At 43.9% G+C, this 19,936-nt stretch overlaps 1 protein-coding gene across 1 annotated transcript in view; it reads left to right on the top strand.

The window, feature by feature from the left end:
- Positions 1-4,571: 4,571 nt before the first annotated feature.
- TNFSF11 (TNF superfamily member 11) overlaps positions 4,572-19,936 on the top strand; it is a 32,305-nt gene continuing 16,940 nt past the window's right edge. The window contains exons 1-2 of the mRNA XM_043579504.1: positions 4,572-4,863; positions 11,713-11,880. Of these exons, the coding sequence (XP_043435439.1) occupies positions 4,633-4,863; positions 11,713-11,880 (399 nt within the window). The 5' untranslated portion in view covers positions 4,572-4,632. The remainder of the gene's footprint in view (positions 4,864-11,712; positions 11,881-19,936) is intronic.

The raw sequence follows: 19,936 nt of genomic DNA, 5'->3' as shown, positions 1-19,936 counted from the left end.
CTCCACGAAGCCCTCGCAAGGACTGAAAACCACAAGTCTGTGGGAATGCTTTGTATGGCGAGCACGGTGCTTTAAAATGGATAGGGATGCTTTTCTCCAATTTGCCAGTCACCCACGTTCTCCATGGTCTTGTCTCTTGTCTCTTGTCTCTCCTTTTCTTGTTCCATCAGTCTCTGTATGTTTCCCTGCCTACTGATGATTTAACTGACACTGAGGCCATTGGTGCTGTATTAGCCATTTGCATCCTACAGGTGTCTCTCATCTAGCTTTTACCAGATCTTGTCCTTAAACCCTTGATACGTAAAGCACTCCACCCCATCGCCCCCCCCCAAATTAGAAAATTTGAACATCAGTGAATATCAAATCCCTTTTCTAGAGATTTACAATATACTTTTGTACATTACTGCCACTGATAAGATCTGTATCAAATAAAAACCAACTAATTTTGTGTTCAAACTAACACAACATCTAGAGTTGTTTTTTTTTTTTTAGAGTGCCATTTTTAGAGTGCGGTTAGGGAACGCCTAAGAGTCTCTGAGATTGTCTCGGAGGTTCTGTGAAATCAGAAGTATTTCTTAGTAACAGTACAGCATTATTGTCCTTTTCCATTTTCGTTCTGCCCAGAGGGTACAGTGGAGTTTTCTAGAGGCTGTCTGGTGTTCAGTATTAAGACAAATTAAATACTGAAATGGATACGAGGATATATGAAGCCAAATAGCAATGTCATTTGAAAAAATGTAAAACAGTGTCACTTTTCTCCCTACTTAAAAAAATATAATTTTTTTTAAGTTTATTTCTTTATTTTGAAAGATTGAGAGCAGGGGAGGGGCAGAGAGAGAGGGAGAGAGAGAACCCCAAACAGACTCTAGTTGTCAGAGTGGAGCCTGACTTGGGGCTCCATCCCATGAACCGTGAGACCATGACCTGAGCCGAAATCAAGAGTCAGACATGTCTCTCAACCAACTGAGCCACCCAGGTGCCCCTAAATGGTTATTTTTTAAAAATAAAACTCTAGTGTGTTAACATGCCAATAGGTTAAAAAAAAAACCTCTCAGTTTAGTTTTTTAATATGCCAAATATTCACAAACATAATTCAAATGAACAAAAGCCCTTTGGTGTCCTCATTAACTTTAAAGCTAGAAAGGAGTCCTGAGACCAAAGAGTTTGAACACTGCTGACCTAGCAGCATCAGGGGCAGTGAGTCACTTGTTTTTTTTCCTGCCCAGCAACACAGTATCAATTCCTTGTCTTTGATATTTGCACTTTAATTTTCTTTTGGGGGGTCATTTCTTCCCTGTTCTCAGCCCATAGGTCATGTTGGGGTAACTTGATCCCCTGGCGTCAAGGGAAAGACACTGGATTCAGGTGTGTGTCCAATCACGTCTGGATCTAAACCTAACCTTACATTTTTCAACTACACGCACCAATAAATTGCCCCTTGACTCCAAAAGATTTTCATCGTAATACACCGGGGTACCAGGAAATGCAGTTTGAGAAATGCTGATCTAATCATCATGTTCTTTGCAGCTGAGTACTGACCTACACTTGCATCTTCGGTTGTGTTTTTGTCTTGCCATCTCTTTTAATTTTTTTTTTTTAATGTTTATTTATTTTTGAGACAGAGAGAGACAGAGCATGAATGGGGGAGGGTCAGAGAGAGAGGGAGACACAGAATCGGAAGCAAGCTCCAGGCTCTGAGCCATCAGCCCAGAGCCCGACGTGGGGATCGAATTCACGGACCGCGAGATCGTGACCTGAGCTGAAGTCGGACGCTCAACCGACTGAGCCACCCAATACCTTGGTTTGCTTGGGCTTTGACTTAATTATTTTGCAATTTGGGTAACAGATTAACTGGTTAATCGATACATTAAAGTAATAATAAATATATTTATGAATTCACAGTAAGACAGACATGATCAATTGGGAAGATGTATTAAACAAATAATTTTGGTAACATAATCATCCTCTGTCTCAGATAGCCCCCTGGCCACTCTCTCCCTGGGTAGCTATTATTCAGGGATTAGTTTTAATCATTATCTTTGCCTAGGAAGTCTGCTCGGACTCTCCAGAATAGGTTAGCCGCCCCTCCCTGCCCCATTTACAAAAATCTTCTCATTATTCTTGCGCTTCACCTTCAGAGCGCTCATCGGGGTTTTAGTTAATTATTTGATGATTTGTTTCTTTCCCACCACACTGTAAGCTCCATATTTATCTTGATCACTCTGTCACTGGGATCCAGCTGAGTGTGTGGTATATGGTGGGCTCCCACTAAGGTATCTGTGGAGTGAGTGAATGAGTGCATGAGTGTCATGACAGGAGAGGTTAAGGGTGCTGTGGGGGCATAAAACAAAGGGAGCCGACCCCGCTTAGGGGAAGGAACAGAGGACTAGTAGAGAGATGACACTGGAGTGGAAAAGGAAGGATGAGTAAGAGAGGCATCCAGCTATGGGGAGAAAAGAGAGACGTACACTACAGCTAAGGGTAGTATTTGAAACTGGTATAGAGGGGCCCCTGGGTGGCTCAGTCGGTTAAGCGTCTGACTTCAGCTCAGGTCACGATCTCATGCACCGCGAGTTTGAGCCCTGAGTCGGGCTCTGGGCTGATGGCTCAGAGCCTGGAACCTGCCTTTAGTTCTGTGTCTCCTTCTCTCTCTGCCCCTCCCCTGTTCATGCTCTGTCTCAAAAATAAATAAAAGTTAAAAAAAAACATTAAAAAAAAAAAAGAAACTGATGTAGAAAAGGAGTCTTGAGCCAGACAGTGAAGGACCATGTAAGGTTTTTTTTAATTTCAAGAGTTTAGACTTTATACCAACGACACTTAGAAGCCATTAGAGGATTGGAAGTAGGGAAATGACAGATCTGTTTGCTTTAAAAGGAAATCCTGATCAGTGGGTGCAGAAGTGTTCAGGGGCCAGCAAGTCTGGAGGTGACATGATCAATCAGGTAAGCCAGTGTGGCTTGGACCTGGGACACATTTACTGCACACCTACTATATGCTAGGCCACGTTCTAAGAAATGGGGATATAGAGGTAAATAATACAAAGTTCTTGAACATACGGGGTTTAATTTTTTTTTTTTAATGTTTATTTTTGAGAGAGAGAGAGGCAGAATGTGAGCAGGGGAGGGGCAGAGAGAGAGGGGGAGACACAGAATCCGAAGCAGCCTCCAGGCTCCGAGCTGTCAGCACAGAATCCTCGTGGGGCTCGAACTCAGAATGACAAGATCAGGACCTGGGCCAAAGTCGGATGCTTAACCGACTGACCCACCTAGGCACCTCAACATGTGCTGAGCTCTCAGTGTTCGCCTGAGATCACAAGCTTTAATAACTTAGAGATGTGTCATTTGTGATAAATCTCGCCTATAGGAGTGCCCGTTGCAGAACGGTAAAGAGGGCACGAAACTAAAAAGTATTAACGAGATGTAGAACATCCACAAATGCGGAATTTTTGCAGGGGTCTAAATTGTCCAGCACCTCCTTCTCTTACCTTCTGCTGAAGATGCCTCGGAATCTGTGAGTCTAGTCCATATTTTCATTTTCTCACCAAGGCGCCCAATTCCAAATAGGGGCTTTTACAAAAACCCTGGGAAGTCTTCTTGAGCAATGAAACTAACATTTAACGGCACCTTCAACCTTGTGTAACATTCATCTTTCCCGAGGCACAGGTGGATTAGCTCTCCCGGGGTTCCTTACATCTTGCTGTCTGCCTCTCTTACCTTCAGGGTGCTGAAAGAGGGAAATAACCACCGCGCGGTAGGAATGGCATGCGCCGAACCCTGTGGAAATGTAATACATGGTCCTGTATACGAGGCGCACTGGATCCTACCCTTCTCTCCGCACCGGTTCCCTTGTGCAGGCCAGGCTCGGTGCCTGTAGGCTCTCTGCTCCCACATTCAAAACGTGCCTTACTCAAAACCACTTTTTGAGGGTGCAGAAGCAGGGATCTGGGACGGGAGCTCTGGTTTTCTAAGGCTGCCAAAATAATTCGGAACCTATATTTGGAAGCATGATAGAGGCTCTACCCTCAGGATCCTCAAGGATATTCCTTAGTGAATTTCTTTTGGGGTGAGCGGAGGGGGAAGGGACTTCAGAGATCACCAAGTCCAACTTTCTACATCCTCTAGCAGAAACTGAAGCTCAGGGATGCTAACTGCCAGAGCAATGTGTGTGATGTCACCTTATCCTCTATCCTTAACTGAGGCACTATCTGCATCTGGCCCGGCCCTGAGGGGCAGCTGCGGATGGGCGAGGGGCGTCCGGCACCGCCGGAGCAACCCACAGCCTTATGCTCTCAGTGTGTGATGGGGAGGAGGCCATTCAGTGCGAGTAAGAAAGCGAGGGAGGGAGAAAGGAAGGAAGGGGAGCCAGAGGTGGGAGTGGAAGAGGCAGCCTCGCCCGGGGCTGATTGGCTCCCGGGGCCAGCCCTCGCCAGCGGTTTATAAGAGTTGGGGTAGCCGGGCGCCCAGCCCGCTCGCCCGCGCGCCCCCCGAGCAGCGCCCGGCTCTGAGCGCCGCACGTCGAGGCCCGCCTGGCCCCGAGCCGGCTCCGCGCCGTCTTTAGGCTCGGTCGCGGGCCGAGGAGCCAGGGAGGGAGCCAGCGAGGGAGGCGAGCGCCGCAGCCAGCGGGCCGAGCGCCATGCGCCGCGCCAGCCGAGACTACACCAAGTACCTGCGCGGCTCGGAGGAGATGGGCGGCGGCGGCCCCGGCGCCCCGCACGAGGGCCCCCTGCACGCCCCGCCGCCGCCCGCCCCGCCCGCGCCGCACCCGCCCGCCGCCGCCTCGCGCTCCATGTTCGTGGCCTTCCTGGGACTGGGGCTGGGCCAGGTGGTCTGCAGCGTCGCCCTGTTTCTCTACTTCAGAGCGCAGGTGAGTGCCCGCCTCCCCGGGGGCCCGCCCACCTCGTCCGTTCCGCGCAGGTGGGAAACTGAGGCTGGCGGTCGGCTCGGCTCCCCAGACCTTGCAAGTTCCGGCGGGGAAAGGGACTCTAAAGAGGGTGCGCCCCGCTGGGGGCCAGCCCGGCGCGGGGCCGGGCGCGCGGGCCTCGGGTCTCCGCGCCCGCCTGGGCCCCGCAGGGAGCGGAGCGTGGGCTCGCTGGTCCCGACCTGGTGCGTTTGAATTTCCCCCGCGACGCAGCATTGGCTGCTAACCTCTAATGGATGATTGCACACTCCCCACCCACCCCAACCCCAAATCCTTGCATTTCTCACTAGGAGCTAAGGATTGACTTACGTCCACTTGGGGCGGGGGCGGGGGGGTATGAGCGCAACCCTGTCCCTTCCCGCCCACCACCTGGAGGGGTTGGTTCCCGGCGCTGGCTGCTTTGCAGGTGTGCTCCGGGCCGCTCGGCTGGAAGCGAGCGCAGAGCGGAAGGTCGCGGTGCTTGCACCGCAGGCAGCCGCTGGAGCACCCCGGGGGGGATGCCCAAGGCGCCAGATGGGCGGAGAAGCCTGGTGGCAGGACCCGGGCTCCGCTCGCGCCTGGGGGCACGAAGAGGGGAGCACCACGTGCCTTCCCGTTAAGGTGGGCGGCAGAAGGAAGCCAGGGGTGCGTGATGGTGGTGAGGTTCTCACCCCTGATACAGCCTCGCTACAATCCAGCAGACAACTAAACTTCTAAAAGATGAGAAAGACGGCTGGGAACTGCAGTGAAAGATAGTAGAAAGGAAGGGGTAAATCTGTAATATTATGCTTTCTGGTGGTTTATGCTCTTGTGTTTTCTTGGAAATTGCAGTGCAGTTGGTTGGATTCATTCAAATGTTCTTGTCTGGTGCTGTGAACTCTTTCTCAGAGGAAGTGGAGGGCTGACTGTGCAATTTTTTTTTTTTTTTTATGGGAAAAGAGAGTTGGGTTTGGACTTCATTGGTTTTCAGATTCAAAGGTGATTACCAAACCAAATGGGACGCATCAAAACATGGCATTGCTTGGAGTGTATGGGTTTTGACATGTGCCAGAGTCTTGAACTCCATTATTTGTAATCCTGGGATTTTTGTTTAATATTCATTATCCACTGTTTTGTGTTTTATAGAGCTAGTTTGATTTACCTACTAAAACAAAGGTGGAGATACGATGAGCCATACTTGAGGACACTTGTATTTGTATATTAATACAAGTAATCTTTACCTATTAAGATATTTGTTTCTTAAAAAAAAAAAAGCCCACAACTTTTGCTATAAAGATTACACCCACCTATAGGGAAGTGATGGAAAATGCTTTTTCTTTCATCAGAGTATGCTACAGTGGAGAATGACCCATTTTCCCATTCTCCCGCCACCCCCACATGTAAAATCTGTATATATTGAGTACCTACACTGCAGATGAGACTATTAAATGCTGTGGAGTGTGTGTTAAGAATCCTTAATTCAGCATACAATCTCCACCTACTGTGTGCATCACGTGGTGCCAGGCATTAGAGAGACCTATTAACAAAAGACTTAAAATTCTTAGTCAAACACGACAGCACGATTCAGAAAAAGGATGGGACTGCACAAGTTGTCTACTACTTTTTATCTTCTCTATCACCTTAGGGACATGGCATTTTCGTAGCAGTAATGGTGAAGTGAGTGTTAAGCATTGAGAGAACAGTAGGCAATGAATGAGCTCAGGCACCAGCAACAGCTCAGATTGGCGGGAGCCATGGATGGGTGTGGCCATGTACAAAAGAGTGACCTGCTTCTGTAAGAATGGCAATGGTCTGGACAGGCCAAAGGGTCTGTCTGATGATCGCTCATTATAACTTAGCAGTCTTGATATTACATGGGTGATAGTGAAATTCTCAACCCCATTTTTCCCAAAACAAAACAAAACAACAACAACAAAACCATGCAAATTAGTAAGGCCAGCTAGAAAATTTTCATTTTGGAGATTTAATGTCATCAGATTTCATAAGTACAGTTTTCCTAAATGCCATAAAGATTGGGGTTTTTTAAAGACTTATGCAAAATATATTAACCATTACTCTGGACCCCGTTTTGTACTGCATTTTAAAAAATATTTATTTTTGAGAGAGAGAGAGAACACGAGTGGGGGAGGGTCAAGGAGAGAGGGGACAGAGGATCTGAAGCAGTCTCTGTGCTGACAGCAGTGAGCCTGATGCAGGGCTTGAACTCAGGAACTGTGAGATCATGACCCAAACCAAAGTCTAACTCTCAACTGACTGAGCCACCCAGTCACCCCTGTACTGCATTTTTAAAAGGGCATCTTCTTTAGGAAAGAAGTTACTGAGTTATAGTATCTACCTCTGATACCTAAAGGAGTCCTGATTATTTAGAGATACATTCTGAAATAGTTACAAGTGAAGTGCTAAGATGTCCGGAATGTGCTTCAAAATAATAAGTGGGGAGCTTTAGGGGTAGAGAAGTGGTTTCCTACAGACAAAAAAAGATTGGCCATGGGTTGATAATTGTTGAAGCTGGGTGATGGGTTTGTGGAGTCCATTCTACAATTCTTCCTACTTTTATGTGTGCCTGAGGCCTTCTTTCAAAGTTCTAGCTAAGAGAATAGACTCCATTTGACCCGTCACTGATTTAACATGTTTACTCTTATCAGGTCCTTTAGGTTAGAACTTGGTACCAAATAAGAGATTTTTTTTTTATTTCCACTAAAGTTGGGGGTGTCAACGACTTGGGGTTTCTGAATACCTCTGAATTAGAATGAAATCATTTTGTGTCAAGTAACATGTTTGCAGTTTACAGTAAAAAATGAGAAGGAGCCAGTTTTATTGTTTTTGTTTAAAGTGGGGACAGGGTAGCTATGCAATTCCTCAAGAAAAAAAAAGTAGAATTTAGTTTTAAATGCATTTATTTTTATTTTTATTTTTTATGTATTTATTTTATTTTGAGAGAGAAAGTGAAAGAGAGAGTTCGCGCACGTGGGGGGGGGGGGTTGCGGGGAGGAGCAGAGGGAGAGAGAGAGAATCTTAAGCAGGTTCCATGCCGGCACTGAGCCTGATGAGGGGCTCAGTCTGACAACCACGAGATCATGACCTGAACTGAAATCAAGAGTAGGACCCTCAACCGACTGAGCCACCCAGGTGCCCTTAAATGCATTTGAGAAGAATGCCCAGAAGAGTGTAAAAATTACAGTGAGTTTAAAAAGTTTTTTCCATTCTCAACTCATGATTGAATAGTTAAAAATGAATCAGCCTCCTGGATGTTTGCAGATTGCCTGTGCCCAGATTGAAAATAAAAAAAAAAAAAAGCACTAGATCTAGACTAGATTGGCTTTTCCTCTACCAACGTTGCCAAAGAAAAAAATAGCATGTGGTTTGTGCTATATATTTACCACATAGTATTCATACTTTGGTTTGCGAAGAAGAAGGAGAAGAAGAAAACCTTGCAAAAAGTTGCTTGTAAAATTTATGTGCGTTTTGTTTCTCTTCTTTTAATCCACATAACCATATTCAAAGTTTGGAGGTTAGCTACAAGATAAGCTTTTCAGAAAACGCAATCTCTGTTGCCCTTTTAACTCCTTCCCCCAAACCCCAGTGTGCACACCAACCTCCCTGGCTGTTTGTTACCCAAACAAGGGAGCAATCCCTACCGCAACTCTGATGTCGAGGTGTGCAGGCGCCTGTTTGAAAAAACAGATAACGAAGTAGCACAAATGTCAAGCATCCTGCCTCATTTAACCCTACAAATGATTACATTTCTAGCAAGTTTTTTTTTTTTTAAAGAGTCTCACTTCATATGAACTACATTATCTGGTAAATGCATTTATAAGTCTCTTAAATCAGATATTCAAGATTTGTATAATGTGTTCAGACATTTCTAGGTATAATGAATTCATTTGTAACCCAGTTCACTGTGATTTTTTTTTTTTTTTTTTTTGGATGAGCTTCTGTGTTCCTTTGTTGAGTGTAGTTAAGTTCAAGAAGGTAAAGACTGCCTGTTGTGCTCACTACATTATCAGCAGCATCTAGCCCAGTGCCTGGCATGTTTCGTTTGCTGAGAAGCTTTTCAAATGATTCAGGATGCTAGAAATTTGCAAATATGTAAGTCAGCTAAGGAGTAGCTAAACTAGGCTAAAAAGTAGCACTTTTTATGTAGTCGCGAAAATTCTCTATCCAGACCATGGTGTCTGGAGAGAGGGTGTGGGGTAAGAGAGTGGTTGCTAGAGCCACTGGATGAGCCCTGGGGTGTCCAGCTCTGGGCACCAATCCCGCCCCTTGCTAGCAGTCTTTCCAGCACAGAGACTCCAGACCAGAGACCCTCACTGGTGTGTGTGGTCAGCCCACCCCCACGCCCCAACTCCTCTCTTTTCTCCTGGTCTCCATTTCTGGGAAGGGAGGGCTACAAGACCCTGGAACAAGACATTCCTAACATACGCTCTAAACTGAAGTAAACAAAATAAATGACTCTATCAAAATGAACGATGCCATGCTTTCGTCACTTCTTTTGGGAAAACAGTTGATCGCTTTGATCTATGTTTTAGCTCTTGTGTTACCTTCTGAACCGTGGTTCTCAGCTGAACATTCGAAGCCCTTGCAGAGAGAGCCAGTTGGCTCTTACCCTGAGGGATGTGGGTTCCATTGGCTGAGGGTGGCACCTGGGTGTGGAGACTTGCTCAGAGAGAGGGAACAAAATCTTTGTGTTACATTTCTTTGCACCGAATCATTAACCATTATTACTGTCACAATATTTTTGTACCAGCCGGCATGACTTGTAAAAAAAAAAAAAAAAAAAAAAAAAATTCGTGTCCGAGAAATTTTGGGACATTTTAATAGCAGAACATCTGTATTTGCACGTTTGGTATTTGAAAGCATTTCTGGTCAAACGTTCACGTACGTCGAGAGGGCCTGGGGTCTAGTTAGGAGGCAGATCCCCAGGCAGCGTGCCAGGGACCTGAGATTCTGCATTTCTAACGAGCTCCAGGGGAGCCCGTGAAGCTACAGGTGTTTGGACTGGACTTGAAGTGGAGGCAGCATCCCTCACTGCGGCTTCTGTGTGATGGCACTTAGTTGGTCAGCAGGTCTGGAGCTCAACCAGTTTTAGGCTCCCCAGGCGTTTCCCCGCTAACACCGCCCTGTTCCTGTAGCTCAGCGACTTTCTGGTGGCGAGCCAACTAGGTCTTGGCATCATTCTTCTTTCTTGAGGTCTCAACCGAGTGACCCTTCACATCAGCTGCCCAGGCGTCTCTGATTTTGTGGGAAACTGATCGGCATGAGTGAGCTTTTTAAAAAAAGTGCGATTGAAAAGCTTTCCTTATATAAAAACTGACATATTCTGATCTGTACTAATTATTTTAATTGTTTTTAATGTTTACTTTGGAGACAAAGTGTGAGCAGGGGAGGGGCAGAGAGAGAGGGAGAGACACAGAATCCCAAGCAGGCTTCAGGCTCGGAGCTGTCAGCACAGAGCCCCACGTGGGGCTCAAACTCACAAACTGCGAGATTGTGACCTGAGCCGAAGTCGGACGCCTAACCGGCTGAGCCACCCCAGCACCTCTAAAGAAAATATGAAAAATAAATATGGATTGCAAATAGTTTTGCTTCATGAATGACACCTCTCCCAGGATTATAGATAATCTTATTATATATGCAAGACTGAAATAATAAAATTTGTATTAGTGGGTGCACATTTGTTGAAGGCTTATTATTTCATTTGAGAATCTCAGATATGGAGAGAGTACTTTCTAGTTTATGTCTGATGGTTGGTTAGTAAACCTGCACATCTTTTTGATTACTTTAAAAAAGGTAAATCAGGCAATGAGAGACCTGGTATTAATTGATGGAGCTCATATTATAAACTTCTATAATTCTTCCTTTTTTTCATCCAGTCTATACCTATTAATAAGCAAATGCTCATGAGGCACCTTGAATTTTTGAAAGAAGAGGACAATAAATTAAGCAAGTGTTATTTACACAACTGATGGCTAATTCTCTCTATCCTTTACCTGGCAGCTGAAACCGCTACAAAGGCTCGTCAGAGCCCCAGGAGGAGACAATTTCAAGAGAAGAGTAATACTCGAAGAACTGTTTAGACAGGAAACCAGCTAACAATTCAAGGGGGATGGATATTTTGGGAGGGACAGTCCCTCACATTGTAGAAATTTTAGCATGTCCCCTCCCCAGCATCTGTCCATACAGCCCGTTCGCCCCAAGCAGCCCTCCTTATCCCATGGGACACACCCCCTGACAAACGTACTACTCCAGGTGGAGAAAGATCGATGAGAGTTTCAACCAAAAGGGAAATTTGCTTCTGGCTTTAGGTTTTGGGCAATGGATTTCTCCCTCCTTCCTTGGCTGATTAAAAAATATACATTGATTACGGAAAAAGGCCAAACATGGTGGCTAAAGATGGTGTTAATTTTGCCCGGTTTCGTAAGCTTCGTGCTTTGAATATCCTAGTGGGTTTCATCATCCCATCTAGCAATGCTGTGTATGACTTACAGACCAAAACTTCTCTACCTGCACTGACCACGTGTGATTTTCCTTGATGCTCCTTCCTTCTATGAGGACTTTCATTGCCAGACAATTTTAATAATTTCCCCATGAATCACACGTGTGTACTTGTGTTGTGAATCATAGCTACTCGTAAAAATGAATTAGAAGTCAATGTTTCACCAACACCGAGGGTGATTGTATTAATTATTAATTGTTGGGGACATAAAGACTCTTGCAAGAGTGAATTTTGTGTCCTGAAGTCAGCCACACTTTATTAAATAGCAGAACGATCGAAGATAATTTCTCCGTATCCTGTCTTTTTTCTTCTCCCCTCAGATGGATCCTAATAGAATATCGGAAGATGACACTCACTGCATTAATAGAATTTTCAAACTCCACGAAAACGCAGATTTGCAAGACACAACTCTGGAGAGTCAAGACACAAAATTAATACCTGATTCGTGTAAGAGCATTAAACAGGCCTTCCGGGCAGCTGTACAAAAGGTGAGTCCATATGAGGATCTGAGTCAAGGGCCTGCACTGACCCTGCTATTGCTGAAAATTAATACTGGCTAAGTGCTGTTGACTTTGTTCCTTTTCATTTTCATCATTTGTGAAAGAGCTAAAGAGAATGGTTTTTAAGAGACGAGCAGAATTCTTTTGAAGCTGTTAGTGGCTTGTTATAGTGACCAGAGACTTTCCTGCACAGACTCGTCCCTTTCCTATCCTTTCTTTCCTTTCCTTTTCTTTTCTAAGAGGAGGCATTTAAATTCATACATTGAAGGAGAGCAAAGATAGCTTGTGGTGGTCCATGGGTCAGTTTGCTAGTGTGAATTCCCCGCCCTGGAAACCTTTCCCTCAGCGTATAGGACTTGCTGCTGTTGCCTTTACATTTGGTTTTGTATTGGCAGACTCTCCTGGTCCACATCTGTTGATGCAGGACTCTGTTAAAAATGCTTGTAACTGGTCCACTGTTGTCATCTGGGGTGAGGAGGTAAAGCGAACAGAACAGGAGTTGATGTGGCGCCCAAGGTGGAAACTGCGTCCATTTTCTCTTTTTCTGGGAGAGCTGGGTGCGAAGGGAGGAGATGGGGTTGGGGAAGACCAGTGACTTCTCTTACATCGACAGCTCTAAGTGAGAAACGCTGTCATAACTGTCATAACTGTGCGTCCTACTTCTCTGAACAGAGTCACTCGAGAATTTTGCAGCCTTGGAATTATTTTACGGACTGACTCCACCAGAAACTGGGGAGAACCCAGTGACTCCAGTGAATTCTAGCATGCACATCTGTGTGGATTCTTACATGTACCCATATATCCCAGTCTCTAGTTTGCAGCTCCCTGGTCTATTTCTGATCATCTTCGAGTAAATCCTGAAGATCTCAAACTCCTTAAATCTAAATTGAATTTTAATTTGGTTTATTTTTTAAAAACTCCAATAGAGTCATAGCATTTTTTTAATGTTTATTTATTTATTTTGAGAGAGAGAGAGAAAGTGTGTGCACACGTGTATGCAAGCTGGGGAGGGGCAAAGAGAGAGGGAGAGAGAGAATTCCAAGCAGGCTCCATGCTGTCAGCGCAGAGCCTGAGAGCCTGACGCAGGTCTCGATCCCACGACCCTGGGATCGTGACCTGAGATGAAATCAAGAGTCGGGTGCTCAAATGACTGAGCCACCCACACGCCCCTAGTAATAGCATTTTTAGAAAAAAGTGTATCGGAGCTAGAAGTAGGGAGATGAAGCTGTTTTGTGTGACCCATAAAGCTGATATTTGCGGTATTTTGTCAAATCTAAGATACCACCAGTTTCCAACTTACATCCTTATTTCATGCATCAGAAAGAAAAGAAAAAAGAAAGAAAAAGAAAGGAAGAAAAAAAATTAAACATGATCTTTATAGATTCTGTTTGCATCTTACTTTCAGAGTTAGTCTGTTCATATTTTTGTTTCATTTTATGTTTTGTTTTCATTGGCTTGCTTTTTATCCTATCTCCCCAATGTTGAGCAAACTATCTATAAACAATGATTTACATGTACGAGGGGTTAAAAACCAAACCCCTAATTAAGGTAATTCTGCTTAGGTAAGTGGTTGTCTCCTTATTTTGTGTGTGAACTGACTTATATTGTAACTCCTTACAATGAAGAGATAAGCTTTTAATTTCACAGGTGTCCTCATTCTTAAAAATTATCCTTAGGTTGTTTTGTTTTGTTTTGTTTTGTTTTCCTGGAAGAATGAGATCAGCCATGATAATTTTGAAAATAAAAAATATTAGGAAGAGCAGATACGGGCACCTGGGTGGCTCAGTCAGTTAAGCGTCCGACTTTGGCTCGGGTCATGATCTCATGGTTTGTGAGTTCGAGCCCTGCATCGGGCTCTGTGCTGACAGCTCAGAGCCTGGAACCTGTTTCAGATTCTGTGTCTCCCTCCCTCTCTCTCTGCCCCTCTCCCGCTTGCACTCTGTCTCTTTCTGTCTCTCAAAAATAAAGAAACATTTAAAAAACAATTAAAAAAAAAAGAAGAACAGATAGCATTAACATTTATTTAGGAGAATGCAAGTGTGGTTCATCTTAACCAGTCAAAAGAGAAAAACATTAGCATCTCGTAGATACTAAGAAGTGATTGACAAAATTTCGCATTTATTTCTGATGCTTAAAATCCATTAGAAAACAGAACCAGATGGATTCTTGATGTTTTTCTAAATACCTCAAACTAAAAGGTAGCTAATGATGAAAAACAGAAACATTTTCTTAGGACACAACAAAGATGCCTAGTGTCCCCGCATTATTTAACATTGTTCAGAATACTAGCTAATGTAATTATACAAGAGAATGAAATCAGAAAGCATATGTGAATATACACACACAGATATGGAAAAGGCAAAATTTGCATATGCTGATTGTATACTTGGGAAAATTCAAAAGGACCAAAAGGCTGCAAGCCAAATAAATCAGTTTGTAAAAATTAATAAGTAATAATCACTAGCTGTCCCTATTTCAAACAAGAATTAGAAAACACAAAACAGGAGAATTAGAAAATATAAAAGTGCCTGGCTGGCTCAGTCAGTGGAGCGTGTGATTCTTGATCTTGGGGTTGCAGGTTCAAGCCCCACATTGGATGTGGAGATTGCTCAAAAATTAAAATCTTTAAAAAAAAAAAAAAGGAAAGACAAAGAAAATACAAATGAAAGATTCCATTTGTAATTTTTAAAGAGCCCTAAAAATAAACTTAGCAAGGCATGGGCAAAGCTTATGGAGATTAAAGTAGAAAACTCTACATGGGTATTTACAAGGTAAAGATGTAACTATGCAAAGTCCTGACCTGAGAAAGAGACCAAACACCTTAAAGTAGACCTTACTGGAGGTGTGCATGTGTGTATTCAATTTAGTATAATATAACATTGTTTTAAATAAGTGGGCATCGTTTGAATTATTCAAAACTAGTCCTGGGAGGATTTGTTTACTATTTTTGAAAAGTGATAGCCTTACTTCATGTCCAAGGTGAAAACAAATCCCAGCTGGAGAGAGTACTGGGTGGCCAATGGCTACTCTCTACTTTCTGGCAGTCCCACGCCTTCCGCAGCTCCGGTGGACTTTTCCGCCCCCAGCTGCCCCCTCAGAACTTACCTGTTCACTGTCCCATTTCCTTTGAGCTTTCCAAGTGACTGCCTAGATAGTAGGACAAGCCAGTCTGTACTTAAAATGAGCAACAATGGCAGAATTTTCACTACTTTAGGAGCCTGTTGGAGACATGGTGCCTCGTTCCAAATAAGTAAAACTCATCTTAGCACTTCAGTAGCTGGCAAGCCAAAGGAGAAAGATTTGTGGGCAGACAAGAATGATCAACTCTTCTTATGAAAGGCACACAGTTTGCATTGTATTTACAGATTAGTATGACTCAGAGGATGAGTAGAACTTTGTTGTTAATAGCGCATTTTTTGTTGCTGTGCTATAAGGTTTTACCCATTATTCATGGGTAGTAACACTACACACAGACAATCCTTTTTAAAGAGTAAGGAGCCGTCATAACATACCAATGTGTGTTTGGAGGTGGAAAATGCCATTTCTTCCCCCAGACAAGAGACTGTTTAGGAAGGAGATGGGTGTTCTCCATACCGTATGATTAGAATCAAGCCATGTTTGGGGCGCCCGGGTGGCTCCGTCGGTTGAGCGTCCGACTTCGGCTCAGGTCGTGATCTCACAGTCTGTGGGTTCGAGCCCCGCATCGGGCTCTGTGCTGACCGCTCAGAGCCGGGAGCCTGCCTCGGATTCTGTGTCTCCCTTTCTCTCTGCCCCTCCCCCGCTCACGCTCTGTCTCAAAAATAAATTAAAAAAAAAAAAAGAATCAAGCCACGTTTATTAAGTGCACATACTGTGCTGGGCACTTTGCCATAACTTCTCCTGTACCCCAAGACTTAGCCTTCTCTTACTTTCGCCAAATAGTGATTTGCCGGCTGTGTTATCCTTTGATGAAGATTATTGGTTAATATGACATTCTCCACATCCTGCCAAAATAATCAGACTTCTCACTTCTCTTGCCGATGCTGAAAATAGAATGGAGGCATCAGGCGTCCATAAGTAGGTCTGTGTCTCAGTTTTAGTTCTAACACAGATATTGAGTGAACCCGTAAAAGAAAATTACATGTGAGGCTGCAATCATTATTGAAAGATCAACCCATCCAGTGGTAACAAATGCTAGACATAAGCACAATATTACATTATATGTGTGCAAAAGCGGTGTTTACCTAGCCTGTCTTTGGTCAGACAAGTAATGCTGTTTTTCTCCCTTTTTTTTTGTTTGTGGCTGGGCTTTCTTGGCTTTTTTTCCCCTTTAGCACAGAACTCTGAAAGCCTCTTAGCGATCCAGCCCTACCAACCACAATTTACAAAGTCTATCATAACAGTCTATGACAATAAAGAAAACACTAGTACAAATATGGTGTCCAATTTATAAAGCAATTCTTGTTTCCAGCTTTGGCAGCCTTTCTGGCCTCTGCCGGCCTGAGGAGTGGAGTGGTGAGCTCGGGCCTGAGCGGGGGGCCCTTGGTCCTTAGGTCTCCCGGCCGGTCCCCGTGGAAAACCACGTGTGTATGCACTAAATGTACATTCTGAGCACTCAGGGCTGTGGCTTGGCTTTCGATTTTATTTTATTTTTTTTAATTTTTTTTTTAACATTTATTTATTTTTGAGACACAGAGAGACAGAGCATGAACGGGGGAGGGGCAGAGAGAGAGGGAGACACAGAATCTGAAACAGGCTCCAGGCTCTGAGCAGTCAGCACAGAGCCTGACGCGGGGTTCGAACTCACCGCGAGATCGTGACCTGAGCCGAAGTCGCCACTTAACTGACTGAGCCACCCAGGCGCCCCTTGGCTTTCGATTTTAGTATGTCCAGTTGTTGATTTCCCATTGCGTACCTGTTTGGGAAAAACCATCCCGAAACTTACTTTGAAAAGTATTTGAAAGAATGATATGGAGGAGAGAGATTAATGTGGGCTGTTCAGTGCATTCAAGATAACCCCTCTCCCCCCCCACCCCCCGATGTGGGAAGGCAACATGAAGATTTACACATATATGACTTTATTTATTTATTTATTTATTTATTTTAAGGTTTCTTTTTAAATATTTATTTATTTATTTATTTTGAGAGAGAGAGAGAGAGAGAGCGTGTGCATGAGTGGGGGAGAGGTTCAGAGAGAGAGGGAGAGAGAATCTTAAGTAGACTCCTTGCTCAGCATGGAGCCCAGTGTGGGGCTTGATCCGAGACGAGATCATGAGCGGAGAGCGAAATCAAGAGTTGGACGCTTAACTGAGCCACCCGGGCGCCCCCTACATGTATATGGATTTTTTAATACTAGCTTTTAAATCATTTTTGTGACGATTCTATAATGTACCTAATATACAGGACTATTTTATTTAATACTTACATTAATAAATACCCGTGTTTGGGAGCATTAAGACATTTTCCCCCAAAAAGCCATATAATCAGAAGTGTTTAGAGGTCATGGAACGACGGTGCAGGCTCCATCAGGACAAGAAGTGCAGCTCTTTTGCTCACCTTTGACTACGTCACACATAATGTAGTCTCAGGAATGAAGGAAAAGAACAAATAAATGATAAATGACTTCTGGAACTCTGAGCTAAGATTTTTAAATAAACATGGGTCATCGACCAACTCATAAAGCCACAGTGTTAGTAGCCTGGTTCTCATTTATCTGATGTCTTAACCAATGTTATAATGGATAATTATTAATATTATAGCCAGGGGCTATAAGGCTCCAACACAGATACAGTAATACAGATAATTTTTGTTGAAAATTATCTCCGTCCAGGCTTCTTCCTTTAGACATGCTTTCCTCAGGTTTCTGCCTTTCCATAGCTTATAAACTACCTAGAGGCAGGCCTGTAATGTGAACTGAAAACACGGCTCTGGCTTATTTAAGTATCATTTTATAAAACTCTCTAATTTCATTGCAGAAAAGCCAAAGATGGTAATGACTACCAATAAACTATCTTGTTGGCATATTCTTTTTTTTAATGTTTATTTATTTTTGAGAGAGAGAGAGAGAGACAGACAGACTATGAGCAGGGGAAGGGCAGAGAGAGGGAGGCACAGAATCAGAAGCACGCTCCAGGCTCTGAGCTGTCAGCACAGAGCCCATCGTGGGGCTCGAACTCACAAGCTCTGAGATCGTGACCTGAACTGGAGTGGGATGCTCAACTGACTGAGCCACTCTGAGCTTCCAAAAGCTTAGTGGAAAATGGGGAGTAAAACCAGAACCACCATTATTGAACAATTAATTCTTACCTGGAATTCTTACTTATTCCCTGAGTATCAGTGCATATTTGGTCTCATCTCCTATAAGATTCACAGTGTAAATAAAACTGTCTCCTCATATGAAGAACAGTGTACCCTCGGAGTGCCTGAGTGGTTCAGTTGGTTGAGCGTGCGACTCTTGGTTTTAGCTCAGGCCATGATCTCATGGTTTGTGAGACTGAGCCCTGGCTCGGGCTCTGTGCTAAACAGTGCAAAGCCTGCTTGTGATTCTCTCTCTCCCTGTCTCTCTGGCCCTCCCCTGCTCATGATCTCTCTCTCTCTCTCTCTCTCTCTCTCTCTCTCGCTCTCAAAATAAATAAATCAACCTAAAAAAAAGAATGGTGTACCCATGGATTTTCAGTGCTTTGATCCCTAAGGAAATATTCATTGTTATGTAGCACAGTCTACATTGTTGTAACAAAGAGGACCCTCACTCAATAACTCAGTAAGACAGAAGTTTGTGCAATAATCCGGGTGAGCAGTCCAGGGCTAGCAGGGAGGCTCCCCCATCCTCAGCTGGTACCTTCCATACCTGCCATCTCTTGGTCCAGGTTGGCTTTTCCATTTGTTGATATTTCCAGAGAGAGAGAGAAGGCACATGTGGTCCCTGGGAGCTTATATGCCGTCACTTCTAGCAGCATCCTGTTGGCTGGGACTTACTCATACGACCACATCTTGCTGCAAGGGAGGCTGTACCGTATCGTCTCTAGCTGAGTTGCCATTTGCACCCAGGCTTGAGGAAGGGGGTTTCCCATAACTGGGAAGAGGAGAGGCTTCATTCTAAGGGACAGTGACCAGCCTCCGATACTCACTAAACCCTGTTTAGGCAGGAGTGGGTTCACTCTATGAGCAGAGTTGACTTTGTTACATAAATCTATGAAAAATTTGAATGACTGAGATTTCATTTTCTAAAAGTTAAAGTACTTTAGGATTATCTGGATTCCAGGAGAGAGAGAAATTTAAAAGTAGATTTAACAGCATGCATCTTATGGAGGAACTTTCAAAGGTTTGTTTAGGCATATACAGCTCCACATCTGTGATCTTTGAATGAACCTTGACTGTCATCTGCACAGTTTTTAGTGGATTTTATGGATTCAAGAACATTAAAGCCAAAAAGTTTATCAGATTAAATGGTTGTTTTCTCCAAATAGAGAGGTGATCCTTTAGAATTCCTATGTCAATTATTATAAGAAGACTATTTGCACTTTTAAAATTAAAGTACATAAGAAATCAATTAAAATTTGAGTAGATCTTAAATATTTATGAAGTTGTAATCATGACGGTTGTTATATAGCCATTATATCTCAATTGGTTTTTTCGTGAAATACACACATAACAAACGCAAGGGGAAAAATTAAACCCCATTCATTATCGCTTTGCCTTTGTATATGAGTATGTATGTATCCCAAGAAAATTTCTTGTAAACCCACAAGGAAACTTGGGGCTTGGGGGCACTGGTGTTCCCAAATCAAGATGTTAGTCATGTAGTGGTTTTCCAATGGGATTTCATCTACACCATAACAGTTTTGGGAAATGCAATTCCATCGACCCCAATCATATCTAGCATTTATGAAAGCTGTTGTTATGGGAAAGCTGAAGTAAGACCCACAGAATTTTCCTACAAAACCAAGGTCATCTACTGCCTTGTAGCCAGCAATAGGCTATTGGCTATGGTGTGCTCAGTCTCAGGGAGACCCAGGGCAAAAGGTAGAAGAGTTTGCAAGAGGAAATAACAGGGAGTGGCACCAGC

Source organism: Prionailurus bengalensis, chromosome A1 (assembly GCF_016509475.1).
Source record: "Prionailurus bengalensis isolate Pbe53 chromosome A1, Fcat_Pben_1.1_paternal_pri, whole genome shotgun sequence".
In the NCBI taxonomy this organism is placed as follows: Eukaryota; Metazoa; Chordata; class Mammalia; order Carnivora; family Felidae; genus Prionailurus; species Prionailurus bengalensis.
The sequence above is the reverse complement of the archived record's forward strand: the minus strand, read 5'-3'. Positions and strand labels throughout refer to the sequence as shown.